Source organism: Lontra canadensis, unplaced genomic scaffold, assembly GCF_010015895.1.
Source record: "Lontra canadensis isolate GAN:19392208 unplaced genomic scaffold, GSC_riverotter_1.0 scaffold170, whole genome shotgun sequence".
NCBI lineage: Eukaryota > Metazoa > Chordata > Mammalia > Carnivora > Mustelidae > Lontra > Lontra canadensis.
The window spans coordinates 1,427,412-1,448,818 of NW_022631164.1; the positions used below are offsets into that span (position 1 = coordinate 1,427,412).

The 21,407-nt window shown below is 41.6% G+C and overlaps 1 protein-coding gene across 1 annotated transcript in view; it reads right to left on the bottom strand.

Annotated features, from left to right (window-relative positions):
- The window catches only part of PLB1 (phospholipase B1), a 176,600-nt gene extending 157,167 nt beyond the window's left edge, over positions 1–19,433 (bottom strand). The window contains exon 1 of the mRNA XM_032845867.1: positions 19,205–19,433. Coding sequence (XP_032701758.1) covers positions 19,205–19,433 — 229 coding nt within the window. The remainder of the gene's footprint in view (positions 1–19,204) is intronic.
- Positions 19,434–21,407: the final 1,974 nt, after the last annotated feature.

A 21,407-nucleotide genomic window follows, 5' to 3' on the forward strand; every position in this document is an offset into this window, starting at 1 on the left:
AAATGTAAAATCCATTCTTAGCTCACAGGTCATACAAAAACAGGCATAAGGTTGGATTCAGCCCATTGGCTGTTATTTGCCAACCAATGCCTGATCTGTTCTGCTTACTATAAAGAGATCACCAAGGTTAAACAGGAAAATGGCATCTCTGGTGATTGGCAAAAGCCTGTAGCCCCAAGAGCTCCAAGTAAGAGCCTGGGACCTACCTGCAGATTGCCAGGTAAAGGAGAGCTGGTGCCAGAGCCAAGTATCCTCTAGCCTTTGAGAAACATCCTATTCCGTACATCTCCCAGTCCTCCAGGCGCCAAGCCTGAGACACACAAAAATCTCTCCCTAAAGAAAACCTTCAGTTCCCTGCCATAAAAAGTAGTTTCCTGGGACACTTGGGTGGCTCAGTTGGTTAAGCCGCTGCCTTCGGCTCAGGTCATGATCCCAGGGTCCTGGGATCGAGTCCCACGTCTGGCTCCTTGCCCCACAGGGAGCCTGTTTCTCTCTCTGCTTCTGCCTGTCACTCTGCCTGCTTATGTGTGCTCTGTCTCTCTCTGACAAATAAATAAAAAATTAAAAAAAAAAAAGTAGTTTCCTTAAAAAAAGATATTTTATAAAAATAAACAAGTAAATAAGATTTTTATGACTGTAAATACACTCAGCACTCTATAATTTCTAAAAAAACAAAAACCAAAAAACAAACCTTTAAATCAAATAATAGAAGCAGAAAAATCTAGCCCAGTGCCTGCACAAATACACATGGAAATATGTTCATTTTGATGAAAAGTGCTTTTTGTTATCAAACCAGTCCAGAGAGAAATATGTCATTCTTAGCATCATTTTATAGTAGCAAAAGTTAAATTTTTTCTTTTAAGAAGTAGAACTGGATAGCGAGCTTCCATCTGCTAACTATAGATCTAATAGGGTTTAAAGGGCTCAGAGGAGCCTGTTTTCAAAGACAATAGATGAATCCCTACATCTTTTCCTGCAACCACTGTGGAATCTTCTGGGCATTAATTTTGAATCTTTGTGTTACTTCCCCAACCTACACACAGACCATAAACAGAGCCTTACAAACCCCAGTTGTCCGAGCATGACTTGTGTCTGAGTCACTGACTGATCACTCAAGTGTGCAGACCCAGGGCTGGCTACTAGGATGCCAGGTTAAAGAGATAAAAATAAGAAATATACAAAAGTTGGGTATTCATCCTTTTTGATGGAGGCATAATACTCCATAGTATATATGGACCATATCTTCTTTATCCAATACCCAACTTTTGTATCAACATGGACGGGACTGGAGGATATTATGCTGAGTGAAATAAGTCAAACAGAGAAAGTCAATTATCATATGGTTTCACTTACTTGTGGAGCATAAGGAATAACACAGAGGACACTGGGAGATGGAGAGGAGAAGTGAGTTGGGGAAAATCAGAAGGGGAGACAAACCATGAGAGACTGTGGACTCTGAGAAATAAACTGAGGGTTTTGGAGGGGAGAGGGGTGGGGGCTTGGGTGAGCCTTGTGGTGGGTATTAAGGAGAGCAGGTATTGCATGGAACACTGGGTGTGGTGCATAAATAATGAATTTTGGAACACACACAAAAAATTAAATTAAATTAAATTTTAAAAAATAAAAATAAAAAAATAAGAAATATAAACCTGATTAAAACATCAGTGGTTACACACCATGAAAGAGACCTATTCCAAAGTTTAAGTCTAGGCAAGTTTCTAAAAACCCAACATCCTCAGAAAAATCAAACGAATCCAGACTTTTGACATTTTATTAAATATGTCTAATTTGCAACCAAAAATTACTAGACATGTGTGAAACTGAAAAGTGAGTCTTGTACGGGGGAAAAAAAAAAAAAGTAGTCAATGAAAATCAGTCCTGAGTAGGCCCAGATGTTAGATTTTGCAGGCAAAGTTTTCAAAGCAGCTATTATATCAATGTTCAAGGAATTAAAGAAAAAATAAAGATTAAAGACTCAACAAATAGAAATTATCAAAATAAAGGAAATCTAGAGTTGAAAAATACAAGACTGAAAGATTTACTAGACTGGCTCAGCCCCAGACTTAAGAAGGTAGGAAAAAAGAATTTGTAAACTTCAAGACAGATCAATAGATCAATAGAAGGTACATTTCTAAAAAGTACAGAAAAAAAGATTGAAGAAAAATAAACAGAGCCTCAGAGATCTGTGGCTACTGCCAAACACATAAACATAGAGGTAATGAGTCCCAGAAGCAGCAGAGAAAGAGGCAGAAAGGGATCTGAAGAGATTATGGCTAAAAACTTCTCACATTTGAAGAAAAACTTTGAGCCACAGATCAAAGAAGCTGAAAACAACAACAACAACAAACAAAAAGCCTCTGGGTAGGAAAAACACAAAGAGAATTCTATCTAGATCCTTTAACTGTAATAAACTGTAATAACTGATGTGTTGAGGTGTAGCTCCAAAGCCAAGGAAAAAATTTCAAGAACAGCAGAAGAAAATCACATATGGGAAACCAACGTCATTTGGCTCACAGTCAACTTATACGAAACAATGGAGGCCAGAAGATGGTGGAATGACACATTCCAAATGTTACAAGGAAAATGATCCCACACAGAAGTATAGCAATGTACAAACGAATGAAGTACAGAGAGAGTGAATATGTAGATAAATCCAAAATAATATCGACCGTATGAAATGGAAGCCAGCAAACTATGGCCCATGGGTCAAATCTGCCCACAGCGTGTTTTTATATGGCTCTCTAGAGAAGAACAGCTTCTACATTTTTAAAAGTTAAAAAAACAAAGAAGAGTATGTGGTAGAAACCACGCATGAGCCACAAACCCTAAACTATTTACCGTTTGGCCATTTATAGAAAAAATTTGCTGCCCCCCAGTAAAAATAATGTAGTATGGAGTTTAAAGCATATGTAACATCTTGCTGTGTGGGCAGATTTGGACAGAGTAAACCGAGTCACACTGACAAGGTTTCCCTTCATCTGGGAAATGATGAAAGTACTCATTTAATTAGATTTGAATAAGTCAAGGATGCATGTTGAGATCGTAAATGCCACAATAACAACAAAACCACATATAATCAGCAAGCTCATGGGGGGCGGGGGGGGGGGCAGACCATGAAATTACATAATCCAAAGAAGGCAAGAAAGGAGAAAAGATCATAAAAGAACATAGGACACATTGAAACCTAAATAGTTAGATATCCTATTTATTTTTATTATATGTATATATTTTTAATTAATTTTTTTAAAGATTTTATTTGACAGAGAGAGACTCAGCGAGAGAAGGAACACAAGCAGTGGGAGTGGGAGAGGCTGAGCAGGGAGCCTGAGATCATGACCTGAGCCAAAAGCAGATGCTTATCGACTGAGCCACCCAGGTGCCCCTAGATATCCTATTTAAACACACTTGGGAAGACCAGAGAAGAAAAGCTGAAGAGGGGTGTAGGAGACCTTCTTTCAGCTTCGAAAGGGGGGCTGGCCTTGTTCCATGTGACCTCCAAGGCTGGAGTGGACCCATGGAGATAGGTCATCTTTGGTAGAAAAGCCAGAGCTTCTGGAACAAGAATGGGCCCCTCGGGACACTGGTCCAAGCAGAGGTGAGGGATCAGGGCAGGCAGGGGGCACACACACCAGGCAGACATTAGGAGCTTGGTCACTCCTGCTCTGGTCAGTCTCTCTGTGCCTCTGTTTCCTCACCTAAAGATGAGGTTTGATACTGCTTGCCTCGTGGGACCGCTGGAAGGATTAAATGCATGCAAATATAAAACACAGTAATCTGAGGCTGGCAAAGGTCCAGTAAGTGGTAGTTGTCAGTATTATCATTTCTATATCAGAGAGATGGTTAGCACAGACCATTTTTCCAGAACCTTTCAACCTCAACATTCTCGCATTTCCTCATAGAACTAGAGAGGTCATGTTTTAACTTGCTGATCGGAATCAATCGTCTGTGGTAACTGCAGGGGTAACTGTCTAGAATTTAAACACTAGGTGTTCAGATCACAAGACCCAGGGGGAAACTCAGAACCCTTGGGGTGCTATACCCACAGACCCTGGAGTGACTTTGCCCTCGTTCCAGTCCTCTGCTTCCCACCATCTAAATGGGGAGAACAATTCTTGCCTATTCCCACAGCACCCGGAGGTATTGTGGAAGAAATGATCAAAGCTCTTGTGGCATGACTGAAGCCCATGGTTTTTTCCTCATTTAGAAGGGTGTCTTAGCCTCAAGCTCATGGTTCTACAAAGGGCTTTGAGATCCCTGAAAAACTCCCATCTCAATAAAGTCAGGAAGGGAAAAAACCATGTACTTTTCCACCCTGATGGGAATGAAAGAGAAAGACATCTGTGCACACTGGGAGAAACAGGTTTGGCTGAAATTAGTCATCCAAGTAGGAAGAGCCACGACCACTGGGGTTCTGGAAGCAACAAGGAGCCATTGGAACGTCAGATCGGGCTAAGTAAGGTCGCAATTGAGTCCCCTGAGGGAAGCACCTTCTGAAGCAGATGTTCTCTACCCAGCACCTGCTGCCTAGCCCCCCACACCCACCTCAAGACAGACGCTCAGGTTTGATGGGCCTGGGGTAGAGTCTGGGTATCCTGGGCACTAGCAGTTTTTAAAGGTCATTTGAGTGATGTGCCTTCGAGATTGAGAGCCCCAACTCTTCAGGAAAACCCAAAGTGTGTTAGCCCAATAGCTGGCCAGGGTAAGCAGGGTGATTTCAAAAACAAAAGTGAAACAGCTTATGCTCTCCTTATTAATACAGTTCCTTTATGTTTTTCCACTCACATTGTGTCTGGAGCACCATTTTCCACCCCCATCCCTGCCTAGAGGAAAGTCAGTCATTTTGTGACCTTGACCAAGAATTAATCTCTCTGGGGGCGCCTGGGTGGCTCAGTGGGTTAAAGCCTCTGCCTTTGACTCAGGTCATGATCCCAGTGTCCTGGGATCAAGCCCCGCATCGGGCTCTCTGTCAGCGGGGAGCCTGCTTCCCTTCCTCTTTCTCTGCCTGCCTCTCTGCCTACCTGTGATCTCTGTTTGTCAAATAAATAAATAAAATCTTAAAAAAAAAAAAATAAGAATCAATCTCTCTGAACCTCAACTTCCTCACCTATAAAATGGGGATATAGCTAGTTTCCTGGCCTTCTTCTTGAGCTTGTCTTAAGGATCAAAGAACAAAAACCGCCGTGTGAATAGGAGAGGGCTGTACCCAAGCTAGGGGCGACTTGTCTCCCTGGATGAAAGGAAGGTGCTTACCCTGGGCAGCTGGGGAGGACTTTCAAGGCCAATACTTATGGAATTAAGGCCACTCTTTAGTGTACATGACATTCTCAGGCCCTTTGAAAAGTATAATGTCCTCACAGGACCCCTAAAGGGTAAGTAGTGGCAGGATTTATAACCCTGTTAACATGTTTACAAGCTCAGAGAAGCTAGGTGATTTCTACCAGCTCACGGAGACAACACTGGCAAGGCAGGGCACATAGGCCTCAGGCCAGCACCGCCCTCCACCCACGGAGCAGTGAGCTGTCCTGGTGACCATTGTGAGCCAGTATTCACCCCCCATACCGTGTGGACTGTAAGTAGCTCTTCTGGGCTATGTCTGTCACCCCACGCAGCACCTCATTCCCACTCACACCACAGGGCCCATGGAATGGTGTGGTCTCCTGTCCGCCAGCACCCTACATGACCACCTGGGGGTCCTGGGTTCAAAACCACAAGCCATGCTTGGCTGCTGCTCCAACACCAAAATTTCCTGTGCTCTGAGGTTCACAGGATGTCAGTGTCCTTCCCTCGGTGTGGTGCTTTGGTGGTCCCATGCCATAATCTGTGGAAGGTGACATGGAAGACCAGAGAAGCTTTCTTGGGTAGCTAGACTGACCTCCGAATGTTTGTCTTAGAAGGGCCAAGGTGGCCAGATCTCTGATACCATCACGTTTAATGTCTCAGGAAACTAAGACCCAGAGACGTTAGCAAACTTGGCCAAGATCACTCAGCAAGTTACTAAAAAGGCCATGGTGTGACATGACTTTTCCCTAACCTGGTCTGATATGCTCTCCTTGGGACCAAAGTCTTTTTGAAAGAAGGTTCTAAAAAAGGCTTATTGTGTGTGTTGTTCTGTAGCCTGAGTTCCTGGTATATGGAAATTGCATTCTTCTGTCCTGTCTTTAAGACCAGTTTTTTCAGCTGCCCTAACTCATCATGAGGGTGCCAGAGAATGGTACAGGATTAACGCCGTCACAACCTCTGAGTAGACACATCCTCTGGTCTGATGATTGTTACAAAACACATTACAGATGATCTGGAAAGTCCCAAACCAGCATTCTCTAAATACTCCCTGTCCTGAGCTGATGACCCCAGGGAGACAGCACCACCCAGGACAGAATCCATTCCAGGCAGAGGCCAGTGCACACTCCTGTCTCCATCTCCCGAGGCCCACCCAGTATCCAAAATCACACACCCTGTGCTACAGGAGAGGGAAGAAGTTTCTAGGGAGCAGTTCTAAACAGGAGAGAGCGTATTCACAGCTGACTTGAGGTTTTGCCCCTGGCTCATTTTATGACCTCTCAGATGAGGAATGTTTGGCTTGTAGGCTATTTTTCCTGGCTTCCTCCGGGTAACCGTTGAGGCAGGCCCAGAGCCAGAAGGGACAATCTAAAGAAGAGAGTCCCATAGTGAAGGTGAACAAGTGGTCGCTTGGCAGCCCGAGCCCGGACTCCTCCTCCCACACTAATCTCCTCCATGATCACTCCCAGCTCCAGCAACCCCAGCTAGAGCTTTAAAGGGGACCAGGGACCCTCAAAGCTCAATGCCAGGGTAGCTAGCAGTCATTAGTGAGCTCCAACAGGAAGGGAATCTCTGGGAGCTGAGTGGGTGGGGGGGCATGGTCCCCACCCTACCCCCATTCAGGAAGGTCTCCTCCCAGAGACAACTCGGAGGTCCTGGTGCAAAGAAGAGAGCGTGGCCTGAGGAACACTGTTCTCACTGAAAAACAAGAACACAGGAGGAGATGGTTCCCTAAGGCAAGAGAAAAGCACTTGGCCTTGCCAGAGCCAAGCAAACTCCCTTGCAGGCCTCTTTCTTGGAGCCAGGCACATGAATTCACCAAGGTGCCGCCTCTTACCATACATGGCTTTTTATGTCTGAAGCTGGCAGACTCATCTTGCCCAAAATACCACTTGCATTAGGCTACCCCCTGCTAAAGAAACTTTAATAGCTCCCCACTTCCCACGATAGTGAATCCAAATTCCAGGCTTGCTGTGTGACCTTGGGCAGGTCACTTAACCTGGCCCAAGGGTTCAGTTTTTGTTTAAAAAAAAAAAAAAAAAAGATTGGTTATAATCCTTTTAGAAATCTCTTTAAGACAAAAGGGGCTAGGAGAACCTTGATCATTTTCGGATTTCAAAATCCTCCCCCAACACCTACCCTGCCCTGCCCTCAGGGGACCTGCTCCCCACTCCTGGCACTAGGCCTGCTGAGCCCGGACTCCCACTGTAAGCAAGCTGCTCTGGGACTTGCCTGCCCTCCCCGCACGGTGTTTATCTTGATCTCACACAGCCTCCAGAGCAGCACCGAGTTTCCCACCCACGTGAAAACTTCCCCAGCCCACGTTCACCTCTCCGTTTTCTGAAGTCTGTTGCTTTTAGTACAGCTACTTCACCTATTTTGGTGCTTAATTCTTCTCCAGTGATTTTATGCAAATCAGTTCTCTCTGTCTCCTTCCTTTGGTTTATCAACTACCAGCCCGGCTTAGCTCAGCTCAGGTTCCTGGAAGGCTGCTCACGCGCCTCGCTGACAGTAGCAAGAATGCAACTTGATGAAAAGGATGATTGACAATAAAGTCCTAAAAATCTACAAGGTGCAGATGACATCCTGGGAAAGGAGGACTCCTGAGATGCCCCCCGCCCCCAGAAAATGCCTAAGCCAGGCATGCTGCTCAGAGCAGGAATTTAGAGGAAAGTGAGTGGGGTTTGGGGCGGGGGATAGGGATGGGGACTGAGGTGTCTGCTGTAGGAGAGAGTCTGACGCCTGAGTTCTGGGGATGGCTGGGTCACCATCTCGGTAAGGGACTCTAGCAAGTCTCTACCCTCTCTCCTCAATAACCAAAGAATCTGGCTACCAGAAATTTCTCCAGTGTTGCTTTCTACTCTTATTTGGAGAGAGTATTTCTCGAAGGTTGGACTGACAACCTCCAGGAAGGACTCCAGGCGCCTGTAAGACAAACGTTGACTAGCTTTACCTGTTCTAATAAGGGAAGAGGTGTTCCTCTCCTCACATGATGGGTTCACCCAGCTCCCACCTTCGGCTTGACAGCAACAGGCCTGGCGTGGGTGCATACCAAGGCAGTGAGTTTTCATTCCCCAGCCTGACAGTCTCCCCGGGAACTGCTGACCCATTCCAGGAAAATGAAATTCTAGCAAAAATCGTGCTTTATTAGCTACAGTGATTTCTTGCCAACTACAGGTTTGAGATAATGTTGTTTCAGTTTTATACACCCAAACTTTCAGAACAGGAACCTGTTTCCATGTGTGTTGTTGGTCTAGCCCATTCAAAGCTTAAATAAAAGCCAAATTATGATTCTTCCGTCCCTTGGGCTGGCCTGTAATGCAGGGTGGTGGGGAGAAGCCCTGGCTTAGGACTGAATTCCGGCTCCTGTACTTAGAGTTAGATGACCTTGGGGAAGTTAGTTAATTTCTGAGTCTCAGTTGTCTCATCTGTAAAATGAGGACCATAGTCTATCCCTCTTACAGGAAAGCTGTTATATATAGACAGTGGTTAGAGTGGGGCTGGACTGGCTCTTCTAGAGAAACTCACACTGGGAGTTTAGTTTGAAGGGATCCTCAAAAGTCAATGTCTCCATTGCCCACCAGAATGACATTGACATAGTTTCTGAAGATAGGCGTCTTATCTTCATCTGAGGCCCCAGAGAGTCTCACAAATAACTTTTGGAGGAGTCTGAGCAGCACACAATAAAAAATAACTAAACACAGAAAGAAACAAGGTATTCAGGAGCAAGATTTAGCAAGAGAAAAAAAAAAAAAAAAGAGCAGAAACAGATCCAAAACTTTGGATACTGAAATTATCAGACCAAAATTATAAAACTACTATTTAAAAAAAAAAAAGAAAGAAAACTTGATATTTAGGGGAATACAAAATTATTTTTTAAAGTAACACTGTAAATTTGGCACAGAACTAAATATAAATTAAATTTGAAAAATAAAATCAGTTTTCAAAATCTTCAATGACCGGGCTTAACGGCAAATTGGACACAACTGAGAGAATGAATAAATTAGGGCATGTGTCAGAACAAATTATTTAGAATGCAGCACAGAAAGAAAAAAAGATGCTATAGTTGGACAAGGGGCTAAGAGACATGGTATATACAGAAAACCAAACAAACATTTAATTGACATTACAGAAGACAGAAATAATGGTGTAGAAGCAATATTTTAAGAGATACCCGCTGAGAATTTTTAAAATTTATAAAAGATATCAAGCCATAGACTCAAAATATATTATAAATTCCAAGCAAGATTAATTCACAGAAATTAATGACATAGGAAACATGCAGTCTAGACTGTGGTCTACTTTTCCAAAGATGGCCATGACATTTCCTCCCATCCTGCATGCCCCTTGGCAATGTGATTTTCGACATTCCTCCCAAGAGGTGAAGTCTATTTCCTTCCCCCTGTATCTAGGCTGACCCTGAAACCTGACTGACCAATAGAATCAGTAGCAATGACTCTAGGGCCTAGGCATGAAGAGGTCCTGTGGCTTCTCTTTTTGCTCATCTGAGGCCCTGAGTCACCAGGTACAGAAGCCCAGCTGTCCTTATAGGAAGGCTGTGTGGGGGAGCACAAGGACATTCCAGTACCAAGTCCTCAGACATGTCATTTTAGACCCTCCATGTCAGTCCCACACAATACCATATGAAACAGGGACAAGACACCCCAGCTGAGGTCTTCCCAAATTGTAGATCCACTGAATTGTGAGCAAATAAAATGGTTGCCATTAGTCAATAAGATTTAAGGTAATTTGCTCCGTAGCACTGGACAACTATGACATAGAAGATCAACAAAGCCAAAAATTAGTTCTCTGAAGAAACTAATAAGGCAGACAAGCCTATGACAAGATGAATTAAAGAAAAAGGAAGAAGTCACAAATAGCCAGTACTGGAAACAAAAAAGGGGTATGACAACAGAAGCTACAGGTATCGAAGAGATAACAACAGAAATCCTCCATCAATTCATGCAAAAAACTTGAAAATTTACTTGAAATGGACACAGTCCTAGAAAATCAAAACTTTCCAAAACATATTTATAAGAAATAAAAGATACGAATTCTATAACCATTTAAAAATTGAGTCAGTAGTCAAAAACCGAGCAAAAAATAATATTCCAGGCCCAGACGGCCTTATTGGTGAGTTCTACTGCCAAGAAAAAGAAATTCTTATGGAATAAATTTTTTAAGTAAACTCTACCCTCAACATGGGGTCAAACTCACAACCTGGAGATCAGGAGTCACATGATCTCCCAACTGAGGAACCCAGGTGCCCCTCATTCCATTCATATTAAATCTATTCAAGACAGAAAAATAGGAACACTCCCAAAGTATTTTATGAGAATGTACAACACTGGTACCAAAATCAACAAAGGAAGAAATGATGCTTCAATTTCACTCATGAACATGTAAGAAAAAAAAAAAAATCCTACACAAATGTTAGCACATTAAATCCAACATTATAGTTGACCTGTGTGCAATGTGGGGTTTGGGAAAAGGACCCTCCACACTGATAGAAATCCATGTATAATTTTTGATTCCCCCCCAAATTTACTACTAATCGCCTACTATTGACCAGAAGTCCTACCAAAAATATAATCAACTAACATATTTTATATGTATTCTATACTGTATTTTTGTAATAAAGTAAGCTTGAGAAAAGCAAATGTTAAGGGGAGCCTGCGTGGCTCAGTTGGTTAAGTGTCTACCTTTGGCTCAGGTCATGATCCGAGGATCCTGGGATCAAGTCCTGCATTGGGCTCCCTGCTCAGTGAGGAGGCTGTTTCTCCCTCTCCCTCCCCCCTACCCCCGCTTATGCTTTCTCTCTGTCAAATAAAAATAAAAACTGAAAAAAAAATTTAAAAAAGCAAATGTTAAAATAAGGAAGGGAAAATAAGTTTATAGAACTGTACGGTGTTTATCAATACCATAAGTTGACATCATCTGTTTACAAGATGAATCATCTGGCAGTACCTTTATCAATATTGACTTAGAGGATATGAAACACTGCAGATGGTGTAGGTCTTACAAATAACAGACATCAAGAATGAAAAGATAATGTATGGTCTGTAAGTTTTGATAATTTTTAACTTTTTATAATAGATTTATATATATTTTAATGGTAGTAAGTGATAAAATAGACTAGTATCTACATATAATTCATGCATTCATGACATTCTGAACTTGTTCCTAAAGTCTTTGATATTTCTAGGCTGTATGCTTTGTCTGTTTTTTCAAATTGTTGCAAATCTCCAAAAATTTTTCCAAAAGTGTATCTGAAGAAATGTTAATAAGTGGACCCACGTGGTTCAAATTCATGTTACTCTAGGGTCAATGGTACATAAAGACAAAATACACCGTGACCAACTTGATTTTATTCCAGGAAAGCACAAATGGCTCAATATTAGCAAATCTAGTAACATAATTAAAAATAATAATAAATCTAAGGGAGGAAATACGATTATTTCCATAAACATTGAAAAGACTTTCAACAAACTTTAACATTCTTTCCTTTCCTGACATAAATAAATACTCAAGGAAATTTATGGACACTTCATTAATGTGAACACACACAAACACATATACGTGTATATGTCTTTATGTATGTATGTATGTATGTTTCCCAAAGGCCACCATCCAACTGAATAGGGCAACATTTGCCTCCTACTAAGGTTAGGAACAAGGTGAGAATCCCCCCATCACCACTGCTACTTAACACTGTATTGAAATATAAGCCAGTACAATCAGGAAAAAATAAATAAAGGCAGAAGAATTGGAAGAGAAGGAAAACTATCTCTACTGTTGATGATATGGGTGTATACTTGCTCCAGAGAATTAAAGATAAAACTAATTCAACAGTATAATAATTTAGCAAGATAGTATAAAATTAATATACAAAAAGTAAAAGCCTTTGTATATATCAACAAATGAGCTGGCCCAGTTAGAAGTATAGTGGAAGAGGAAAAAAAATGAAAAAATTAAGTACTTCTGAATAAGCTTAGTTTCACTTTACAAATTTAAGGCAATTTCAATAAAAATACCAATGGATTTTTTTTCTAAAGTTAGGCAAATTGAATCTAGAGTTCATTTGGAAAAATAAACATGTAAAAACAGCTATTAAAAACCCTGAAGAAAAGAGCAAAGAAGGTAAGTGAATTAGATTGCAAAATGGCCATAAATTCCTCCTATCCTTGAATGCATGTCGCTTTGCAATGTAACCTTGCTGCTGTTTCCAACAAGAGGGAAAGTCTGTTTCTCCCCTACTTAAATCTGGGATTGGCCACATGAATCGCTTTGGTCAATGGGACATTATCAAATAGTACTTTATTTTATTTATATATTGTATTTAAGTAATTAATTTATTGAGGGAGAACACGAGCACGCATGTGTGCAAGCAAGCGGGGTGGAATGGGGCAGAGACAGAAGGAGGGAGAATGTTAAGCAGGTTCCACACTCATCACAGACCCGTAGACTGGGCTCAGTCCTGGGATCTTGAGCTCATGACCTGAGCTGAAATCAAGACTGATAATGTTAACTGAGTGAGCCACCCAGGACACCCAGGTGTCCATTTCAACACCCAGTCTTGAAAAGTGTTAGCTCACTGGGACTTATCCTTTTTCATTGTTTTGTAATTTTTTTTTAACCCGAAACCACGTGAACTTTAAAAATATGAAAAGAGGGACACTTGGGTGCCTCAGTCAGTTAAGCATCTGCCTTCAGCTCAGGTCATGATCCCAGGGTCATGGAATTGAGCCCTGCATTGGGCGGGGAGGTGGGGGTGCCCTTGCTCAGTGGGGAATCTGCTTCTCCCTCTGCCCTCTCTCCCCCTGCTTGTGCTCTCTCTTTCTCTCTGACAAATAATAAAATCTTTCTTTTAAAATAAAGATATGAAAAGATATTCAACTTCATTTGTTAACAGAGAAATTTAAATTAAAATACCATTTTTACCTGTGACCTTAGCAAAAATTCTAAAGCTTGGTTATATACTTCATTGTCAAACTATTGGGGAAGAAGGCATTTTCACAGATATTGCTGATGTGAATGTAAAAATGGTACAATCCTTACGGAGAGAAATTTGATGATATCTAACAAAACTATGTGTATTTACCCTTTGACCCAGAAATACCAGTTCTACGAACTTAAACTAAACTATACCACCAACAACATGAAAAAGACATGCACACAATTGTTCATGACAACACTACTTATAATAACAGAATATTGGAAACAACCTAATGCATACATTAGGAGGCTCATTGACTATATGGTAATAATGGAATATTCTACACTTGGAAAAAAATGAAAAATATCTGAATTAATATGATAGAATTTCAGAATATATTAAGTGAAGAAAATTAAGATGCAAGAAAGTGTATAATAGGTTATCATTTGTGCAAGAAGGAAAAAAATAAAGTTTATTTGCAAAAAAATATAGAAAGAATATGAAAATAATGAAATTGCTTACTTACAAGAATAGGTGGAAATGAGATAGAGGGAAGGGCTAGAGAAAGGGATGGGACTTCAAGTATATTTTTTTACATTAACATGGTTCAAAAGTCAAAACAATGCTTTATATATTCAAAAAAATAAGGTAAAATCAATAAAAATGGGAGAAACCCTTTAACTGAGTATAAACAGGGACAAACCTAACTATATGTCAAAGAGATAGCATAACCATACTGAGAGAACAAAAGAAAAAAAATTAATCCAAGTGATTTTGAGCAAGTATTTTGATTATACACCCTGAATGGGATGTATTCAAAGGACGAAAGAATGGCAAAGAAATTGTGGTGGTGCTATTGTTAGAGCAATTCTTTTTTTTTTTTTTTTTTTTTCCTTAAAGTAGGCTCCATGCCCAGTGTGGAGCCCAATGTGGGGCTTTGAACTCATGATCCTGAGATTAAGATCTGGGCTGAAATCAAGAGTTGGACACCCAACTGACTGAGCCACCCAGGTGCCCCTATTGCTAGAGTGATTCATATGTTAAGCATAACATATGAATACTATATATCATAGGACTCAGTAAATGAATAGATTTATTGATATTTTTGAAACCTTGGTTTGCACTGTGGGAGAAGGACAAAACCAATCTGAAATGGGGGAAGGAGATGAAAGTCCAACTCTAACTGAAGTTAGAGATAATCTATATATATATTTTTTTTCCTTTCTTAAAAGTTTAAATTCAATTAATTAACATATAATGTATTATTGGTTTCAGAGGTCAATGATTCATCAGTCTTACATAATACCCAGTGCCCATTATATCACATGACCTTCTTAATGTCTATCACCTAATTATCCCATCCCCCACCCCCTCCCCTCTCACAACCTTCAGTTTGTTTCCTACGATTAAGAGTCTCTCTTAACCTTAATCTCTGATTTGTCTCCCTCTCTGGTTTCATCTTGTATTTTTTTCCTCTCTTCCCCTACAATCCCATTTTGTTTCTTAAATTCCACATATCAATGAGATCATATGATAATTATCTTTCTCTGACTGACTTATTTCACTTAGCATAATACCCTCTAGTTCTATCCACATCATTGCAAATGGCAAGATTTCATTTTCTGATGGCTGAGTAGTACTCCATTTTGTGTGTGTATATATATCTTTATGTATAGATATATATATGTGTATATATACATATACATATGTAGTTATATATACACCACATCTTTATCCATTCATCTGTCAATGGACATCTGAGCTCTTTCTATAGTTTGGCTATTATGGACATTGTTGCAATAAACATTGGGGTGCAGGCACCCCTTCGGATCACTACCTTTGTATTTTTAGTGTATACATATTTTAAAAAGAAAACTGTACTTTCTAGCTATGTTCACTGAGTGAACATAATGACATAATGACATTCCAGCAGCAATGAACACCCCTACCACCTAGATCTTGGTTTCTAAATAAAATCCCTCCAACAACCGGAACCTTGAAGAAATGACTAATTGTGTGGCTGAGAAAGGAAAAATATAGGATTCATTGGACTAGTTTGTTTCATAAAGCTAAAACGTGCTTAAAAAAAAAATGGATGGGGGCCACTGGGTGGCTCAGTGGTTAAAGCCTCTGCCTTCGGCTCAGGTCATGATCTCAGGGTCCTGGGATCGAGTCCCGCATCGGGCTCTCTGCTCAGCAGGGAGCCTGCCTCCTCCTCCTCTCTCTGCCTGCCTTTCTGCCTACTTGTGATGTCTGTCAAATAAATTAAAAAAAATCTTAAAAAAAAAAAATGGATGGGGGAAGAGGAGGCCTTGTGAAGGGGACTTGCTGGCCAAATCCATAATTACTTGACCATCAAAATGAATAATGACATGAATGGATTATAGTACTCTGATTAATAAGAGAATCCATAAATGCATTTTATATTAAAAAGATAAAATTTTATCTTCTATTTTGAAAAGATAAAAAGAGTGGGATGGAGAAGAGAATTTTTTTTTAAATCGGGAAGTGCCAACTAACAATATTAGGAGGAATGAGAGATATTCATAAATCACCATTCTATAATCACCCTGGCAGTAATCAATTCAGGCAAGAATCATCAGTGATGGGAAAGCCATGGAATATAAGAACAGTCACAGAGTATCACAGTATCTCCTTACAAATAACTTATAAATCACATGAAGGAAGGCACCTTTACAAGGCAGAAATGAGGCAAACACACTTGAACTAAATTACCAAACTTAATGTCACCCAAGTAGGGCATTTACCAATATCACATGTATCTCCCAGTAGTATCAAGGACACAACATAACTTATTTTGTATTTCTGACCAAAGAGTTTAATCTGATCCCAGCAATAAAGAAATAACTTGGATAAATCCAAATTGAAATGCACATACACAAAAAGCCAGCCTAAAATTTTCAGTGACACAAAAGAACAAACCAACCAAAGGCTAAAGAACTGTTCTAGATTAAAAGAGGTGGAAAAGGCAGGACAAGTAAATGCAATCTGTGGTCTTCACAGTGAATCTCATAAGTAATGACAGAAAACATCAACAAAATAATAAAAAAGTCAATTAACTTATCACATTAACAAGTTTAAAGGAGTCAATCACATAATCATCTCAGAAAAAGTGCAGAAAAAAGTATTCGATAAAATCAATACCCAATCATGATTTTAAAAAAAAACCTCTTAACAAATTAGTAATAAAATAGATCTTCTTAATCTCATAAAGAGTATTTACAGAAAAGCCGATAACAGACATTTACATGTACTGACAAAACATTAAACACTTTCATTTTGAACTTGGGAATTAGCATCACTTCCATGAAAAGTTGTAGTGGAGGCAACACAGGAAGGAAAGAAAAAGTTACATAGATAGAAAAGAGAGCAACAAAACTGTCATTCCTGGCAGGACCAACTATAGGGAAAATCCAAAAGAATATAAAGATAACTTGTTAAAATTTATAAAAATTTAATCAGGTTCAAAATTAATACATAAAAAATCACTTCTGTATGCCAATAATAAACATTTGCAAAATAAAAATTTAAAAATCTACCTATCACACAACAAAATATCATATGCCTAAGAATAAATTAAACCAAATGAATACAAGACCTCACCAAAGAAACTACAAAACTTTGAGATGCAATAAAGAAGATTGATCTAAACATGTTCTTGGTTTGGCAGGCTCAGTCGTGTAAAGATGTTTGCTTTCTCCAACCTGATTCATGGAATGCAAAGCAATTTCGATCAAAAGCCCAACAGGTTTTTTGGGGGGTAAAAAGTGACAGTAAAATTTATATGAAAGTTCAAAGTCATTTTTAAGTAGAATAAACTAGAAAGACCTGTTTTCCCAAATAACAGAACTTACTATAAAGCTGTAGAATTACGACAACCTGCTATCGGCACAGGGATGGACAGATGGACAGATAAAGCCAAGTTTTGACACAGATGCAAGCAAATCCAAGCTCCCTGTATAGAAACAGAGGGGGCTCCTCACAGCAGTAAGGAAACAATGGACTTCTCCATAAATGGCCCTGGGACAACTACATACTTTCATGGGAAGAAAACTGTAAAATTAGGTTCCTCTCTTCTACTAGTCACAAAAACCAACGCCAGATGTACTAAAGACCCAAACGAGAAAAGCAAATTTACGAAGTTTTAGAAGGAAATATAGGATAATATCGTCAGAACTGCAAGGGTGGAAAGGAGTTCCTAAATAAGACAAAAAGGGTACAAACCATGAAGGAAAAGATGAAAAGCTTTTAGTAAGATGTGAAAGATTTATGGATCTGAAGTGAAACCAGAGCAGAAGATTAAAAACTTTAGAAACAGAGAGATTGAATACCAAGCAGACCAGTGGCCATCCCTGTAGCCAGCAGGCTAGCACAGTGATCCCAGTTTCCCTCCTTTTTGTCCCTCCTTCCAAATCAGGACCAGAGAAAGCCAAATATATTTCCCAAATCAATCACATAAGATGCCTGGCTTCTCATCCTACCTCCGGCTTCCCCACGGCCACAGCTTCTAATCAGAACACACCCAAGGTCTTCCCTTTTACACTATAAGCTTTCCCACTCCCCTGCCTGCCTTAAAGTCTCTGCCAGACTCAAGTGATGGTGCCCGACTTCCCTGCTTCAGCAACCTCTGAATCCTCTCCATTTGTTCTTATTTGGGTCATCATCATTAACCTCCTCCAAATTCAGAATTTTACTCATCTAAAGTCTCCATAAAGAGAGCAGAAAGACAAGTTTCAGAATATGTTTACTGTACACATTGCCCTCAAAGAGCAAGTGCACAACCTGGATGAAAAACCCCAAAAAAATCAATGGGAAGAAAGAAAAACCCAGAGGAAAATAGGAAACACGCCTGAACAGGCACTTCACAAAAGAGGAATTTAAATGATGAAAAAAAGCTCGGCCTCATTTAGCAACCAGGAAAATATAATCAGCCTGTTTATTGAGCATAACAGGCCTTATCATTCTCCCCACCAAGCACCCCCCACACCCAGCCTGGCACTCCACACCTCTGCACGTCATTCACTGACCTTTACACACCCCTCCCACCTCACCTCACCTCACCCCCAATCAGAGAGGGTGCGAGGACCCCAGCCAGGCTTCTGGGGGCTTGAGAGCAAGTGCTCTCCCACTCTGGGCCCAGATGTCTCATTTGGAGATGGTGAAAAATCATCTTTATGGCTTTCCAAACAAAGAAGGATGGGCTAGGTATGGGTCAGGAGAAGAGAGGCAGAGAAGAATGTGACAGAGGCAGACTCTTCCCTGAGTCATTAGCTCAGAAGGAACCCAGAGCTCTGACTGGGAGCCCCCTCATTCAATCAGGGTCAGGAACACTAAAGAATGTGGGCCATCCTTTCCAGTTCATCATCCTGAAACCTGCCTTTTAGCAAAAACAATGCAAAGCCCATAAATAGTAGTGTCCTCTTTTTTTTTTTTTAAAGATTTTATTTATTGGACAGAGAGAGATCACCAGTAGGCAGAGAGGCAAGCAGAGAGAGAGAGAGGAGGAAGCAGGCTCCCTGCCGAGCAGAGAGCCCGATGTGGGACCCGATCCCAGGACCCTGAGATCATGACCTGAGCTGAAGGCAGAGGCTTAACCCACTGAGCCACCCAGGTGCCCCAGTAGTGTCCTCTTTTTAAGGATGAGATGAAATCAAGGTCCAGGAAGCTAGAGCTTGCCCAAGGCCACATAGCATGGAGAACTAGAACCCAGTTCTTTGTGGTTCCCTGCACCTATGGCTTTTTCCTGCACCACGGAGCTCTAGGCCATTAGCACTCCTCCCCTAGCCCCAGACATGCCTCTTGCCCCACAGCTGTGGGCCCTTGAACCTCAGCACTCCAGCCTGCCTGCTTCTAAACTGTGTTTTGTGCTCATGAAAAAGATCTACTCTTCTCTCAAGCTCTGTGCCCAAGCAATATGGGACACCAGCAGGCTGACCCATCGGTTGCCCTCTGAGCAAAAGGCAGACTTACCTTGGCCCAGAAGCAATAGCAGCCCCAGGAGGAAGATGCGTGGCTGCAGCCCCATGGCAGGATCCTCCCTGTGTCCCAGCCTTGGATGGATCACTTGCGCAGATAGAGACTGCCACTCGTCCCCGTGTTTTATGCTCCTCTGTGGTCTGATAGCGTGCCTGTCATAAATTTTACTGTGTTCACCTTTGAAAGGGGGCAGTGGCCAGCTGTAAATGATAAATATTAACATTTAGGCAGAAGATTTATCAAAGTAGATAGGTCAAGGATGGGTAGCTTGGCCTAGACAAAGGCACCAAACGGCTAGGACGCCATAGCTCCCCTTTGTATGGCCTCCCAGAATCGTAGATGTCCAAAACTCTCCAGGGTTGGGGCTCTGGCCTGCTGAGAGGAGCCTAGGATTGGAAATACAGGGCTGGAATCCCAGATTGACAATAGCTTGAGTGAGTCCCTTAATGGGGGCTTTAACTTCTCAGCTGTAAGCTAGGGAAATAAAAGCCATAAATGGAGTGAAAGTACTTTGTAACAACTGTAAACCATAAAGTCCCCTTGAATGTGACATCTCTTGGTGTGAAATGTGTTCCCGCGGTGTCTGAGGAGCACAGCTGGGTTCCCTGGTCTGCATGATCCAGAGGTTTCTGGCCCCGCCTCCAAAGCCGTGGGTGGCAGGAGTGTTGGACGGATGTGCATGTCACACATCCATTGTCTGCATGTTGAATGGAGAGATGCAAGCCAGAGAGGTGAGCCACTGGAACTCATCTGACAGTATTAGCATTTTGCTTCAGGCAATCGAATTTGAAATGCCGGGCAGGGTCTAAACCAGTCAGGCAGAGTTGGAATTTAGAGCATGGGTGCCAAAATACCTCGGGGGTGAAATTCAAATATTTTCCACAAATATCAAGTAACATTTGCCTTTGGATAATATGGACAAATATATTTAAATCATCCTTGCGTTTTGGCCACTGTTAATGGCAGCAAGGCCGAGAGCCAGACTTCTGAGCTCCAGCTAGGAGTCTGGAGCTGGTTTCTATTGTTCAACCTCGGGTCTCGATCTGCTGACATTTTTTCAGTATGTTTCAAATCACAGTTAGAGGTTGGTTGTGTTGAGTACAAAGTGAAATCTAAGTGGGCGGCTCCTTCGTTCCTGGCTCTGTGACATTAAGATGTTGTCCTCCTTTGTCATCTGCTCAATAAAATGTGACTTGTGGGTAACCACTGATTGGGCCATGCCAAAACCTCAGCCTCAGAGCTGCGCGGAGGGCTTGGGTCACACCAGACTTGTGTGGGCACTGCCTCAATGGGCCCAGCTGGCTATGGGCTGGGTCCAGAGCCTGGAAGAGAGTAATACATGCAGAGAGGTAAGAAGGAGATATACCCACAGAGGGGCTTGCAAGGGCCATTCGGGCATGAAGCTCCGGAACATAGGACACTCGTTATCTTCACCAGCTGCTCACCAGCTCAACAAGAGACCCAAAGCTCAAAGCTACTGTCCCACTACTAAGGATGGCAGGAGTCCCTCCATGCCACCAGCAGCTTTGAGGAGTATCCCTGAACCTACATGGATTGAATGAAAGGTCAATGTTCCCCACTCAGCTTGGGCCTGTTAGAGGTAGGGTAGGACACATCATGGGAACTGGGCAGAATTAGGCTGTCTTGGGGCACCCACGTGGCTCAGATGGTTAAGCATCTGCATTGGGCTCAGGTCATGATCCCAGCGTCCTGGGATCGAGCCCCACATCGGGCTGCCTGCTCTATGGGGAGCCTGCTTCTTTCACTGCCTGCTGCTCCCACTGCTTGTACTCTCTCTCTCTCTGTCAAATAAATAAATAAGATCTTTTAAAAAAAGAAAAGAAAAGAAAAATAGCCCAGCTTTACAATCCATACATCTGCTTCCATCTCTTAATGCTTCTCTGCACAACCACCATGGCCCAGCTGTGTTGGCAAACACACCAACCTTAAACCTCTTCTACATTTAGAAACATTGAGACGTGACTTAAAACACTTTCAGCCTTTGTGAGGCATTTGGTATAGGCCAGACTTAAGTAAAAGAAATGTTGGAATCCTGTCAACACATTGAGTCCTCATCAGCTGTGAGGCAGAGGGGGAATAACGTGTCTCAGGCATCCTTACCAGGCACTGTGGGTGCACTTCACCTGCATCAGCTTAATAAGCATAGAGTATCTGTGTGATCTATTAGCAGCTGTGA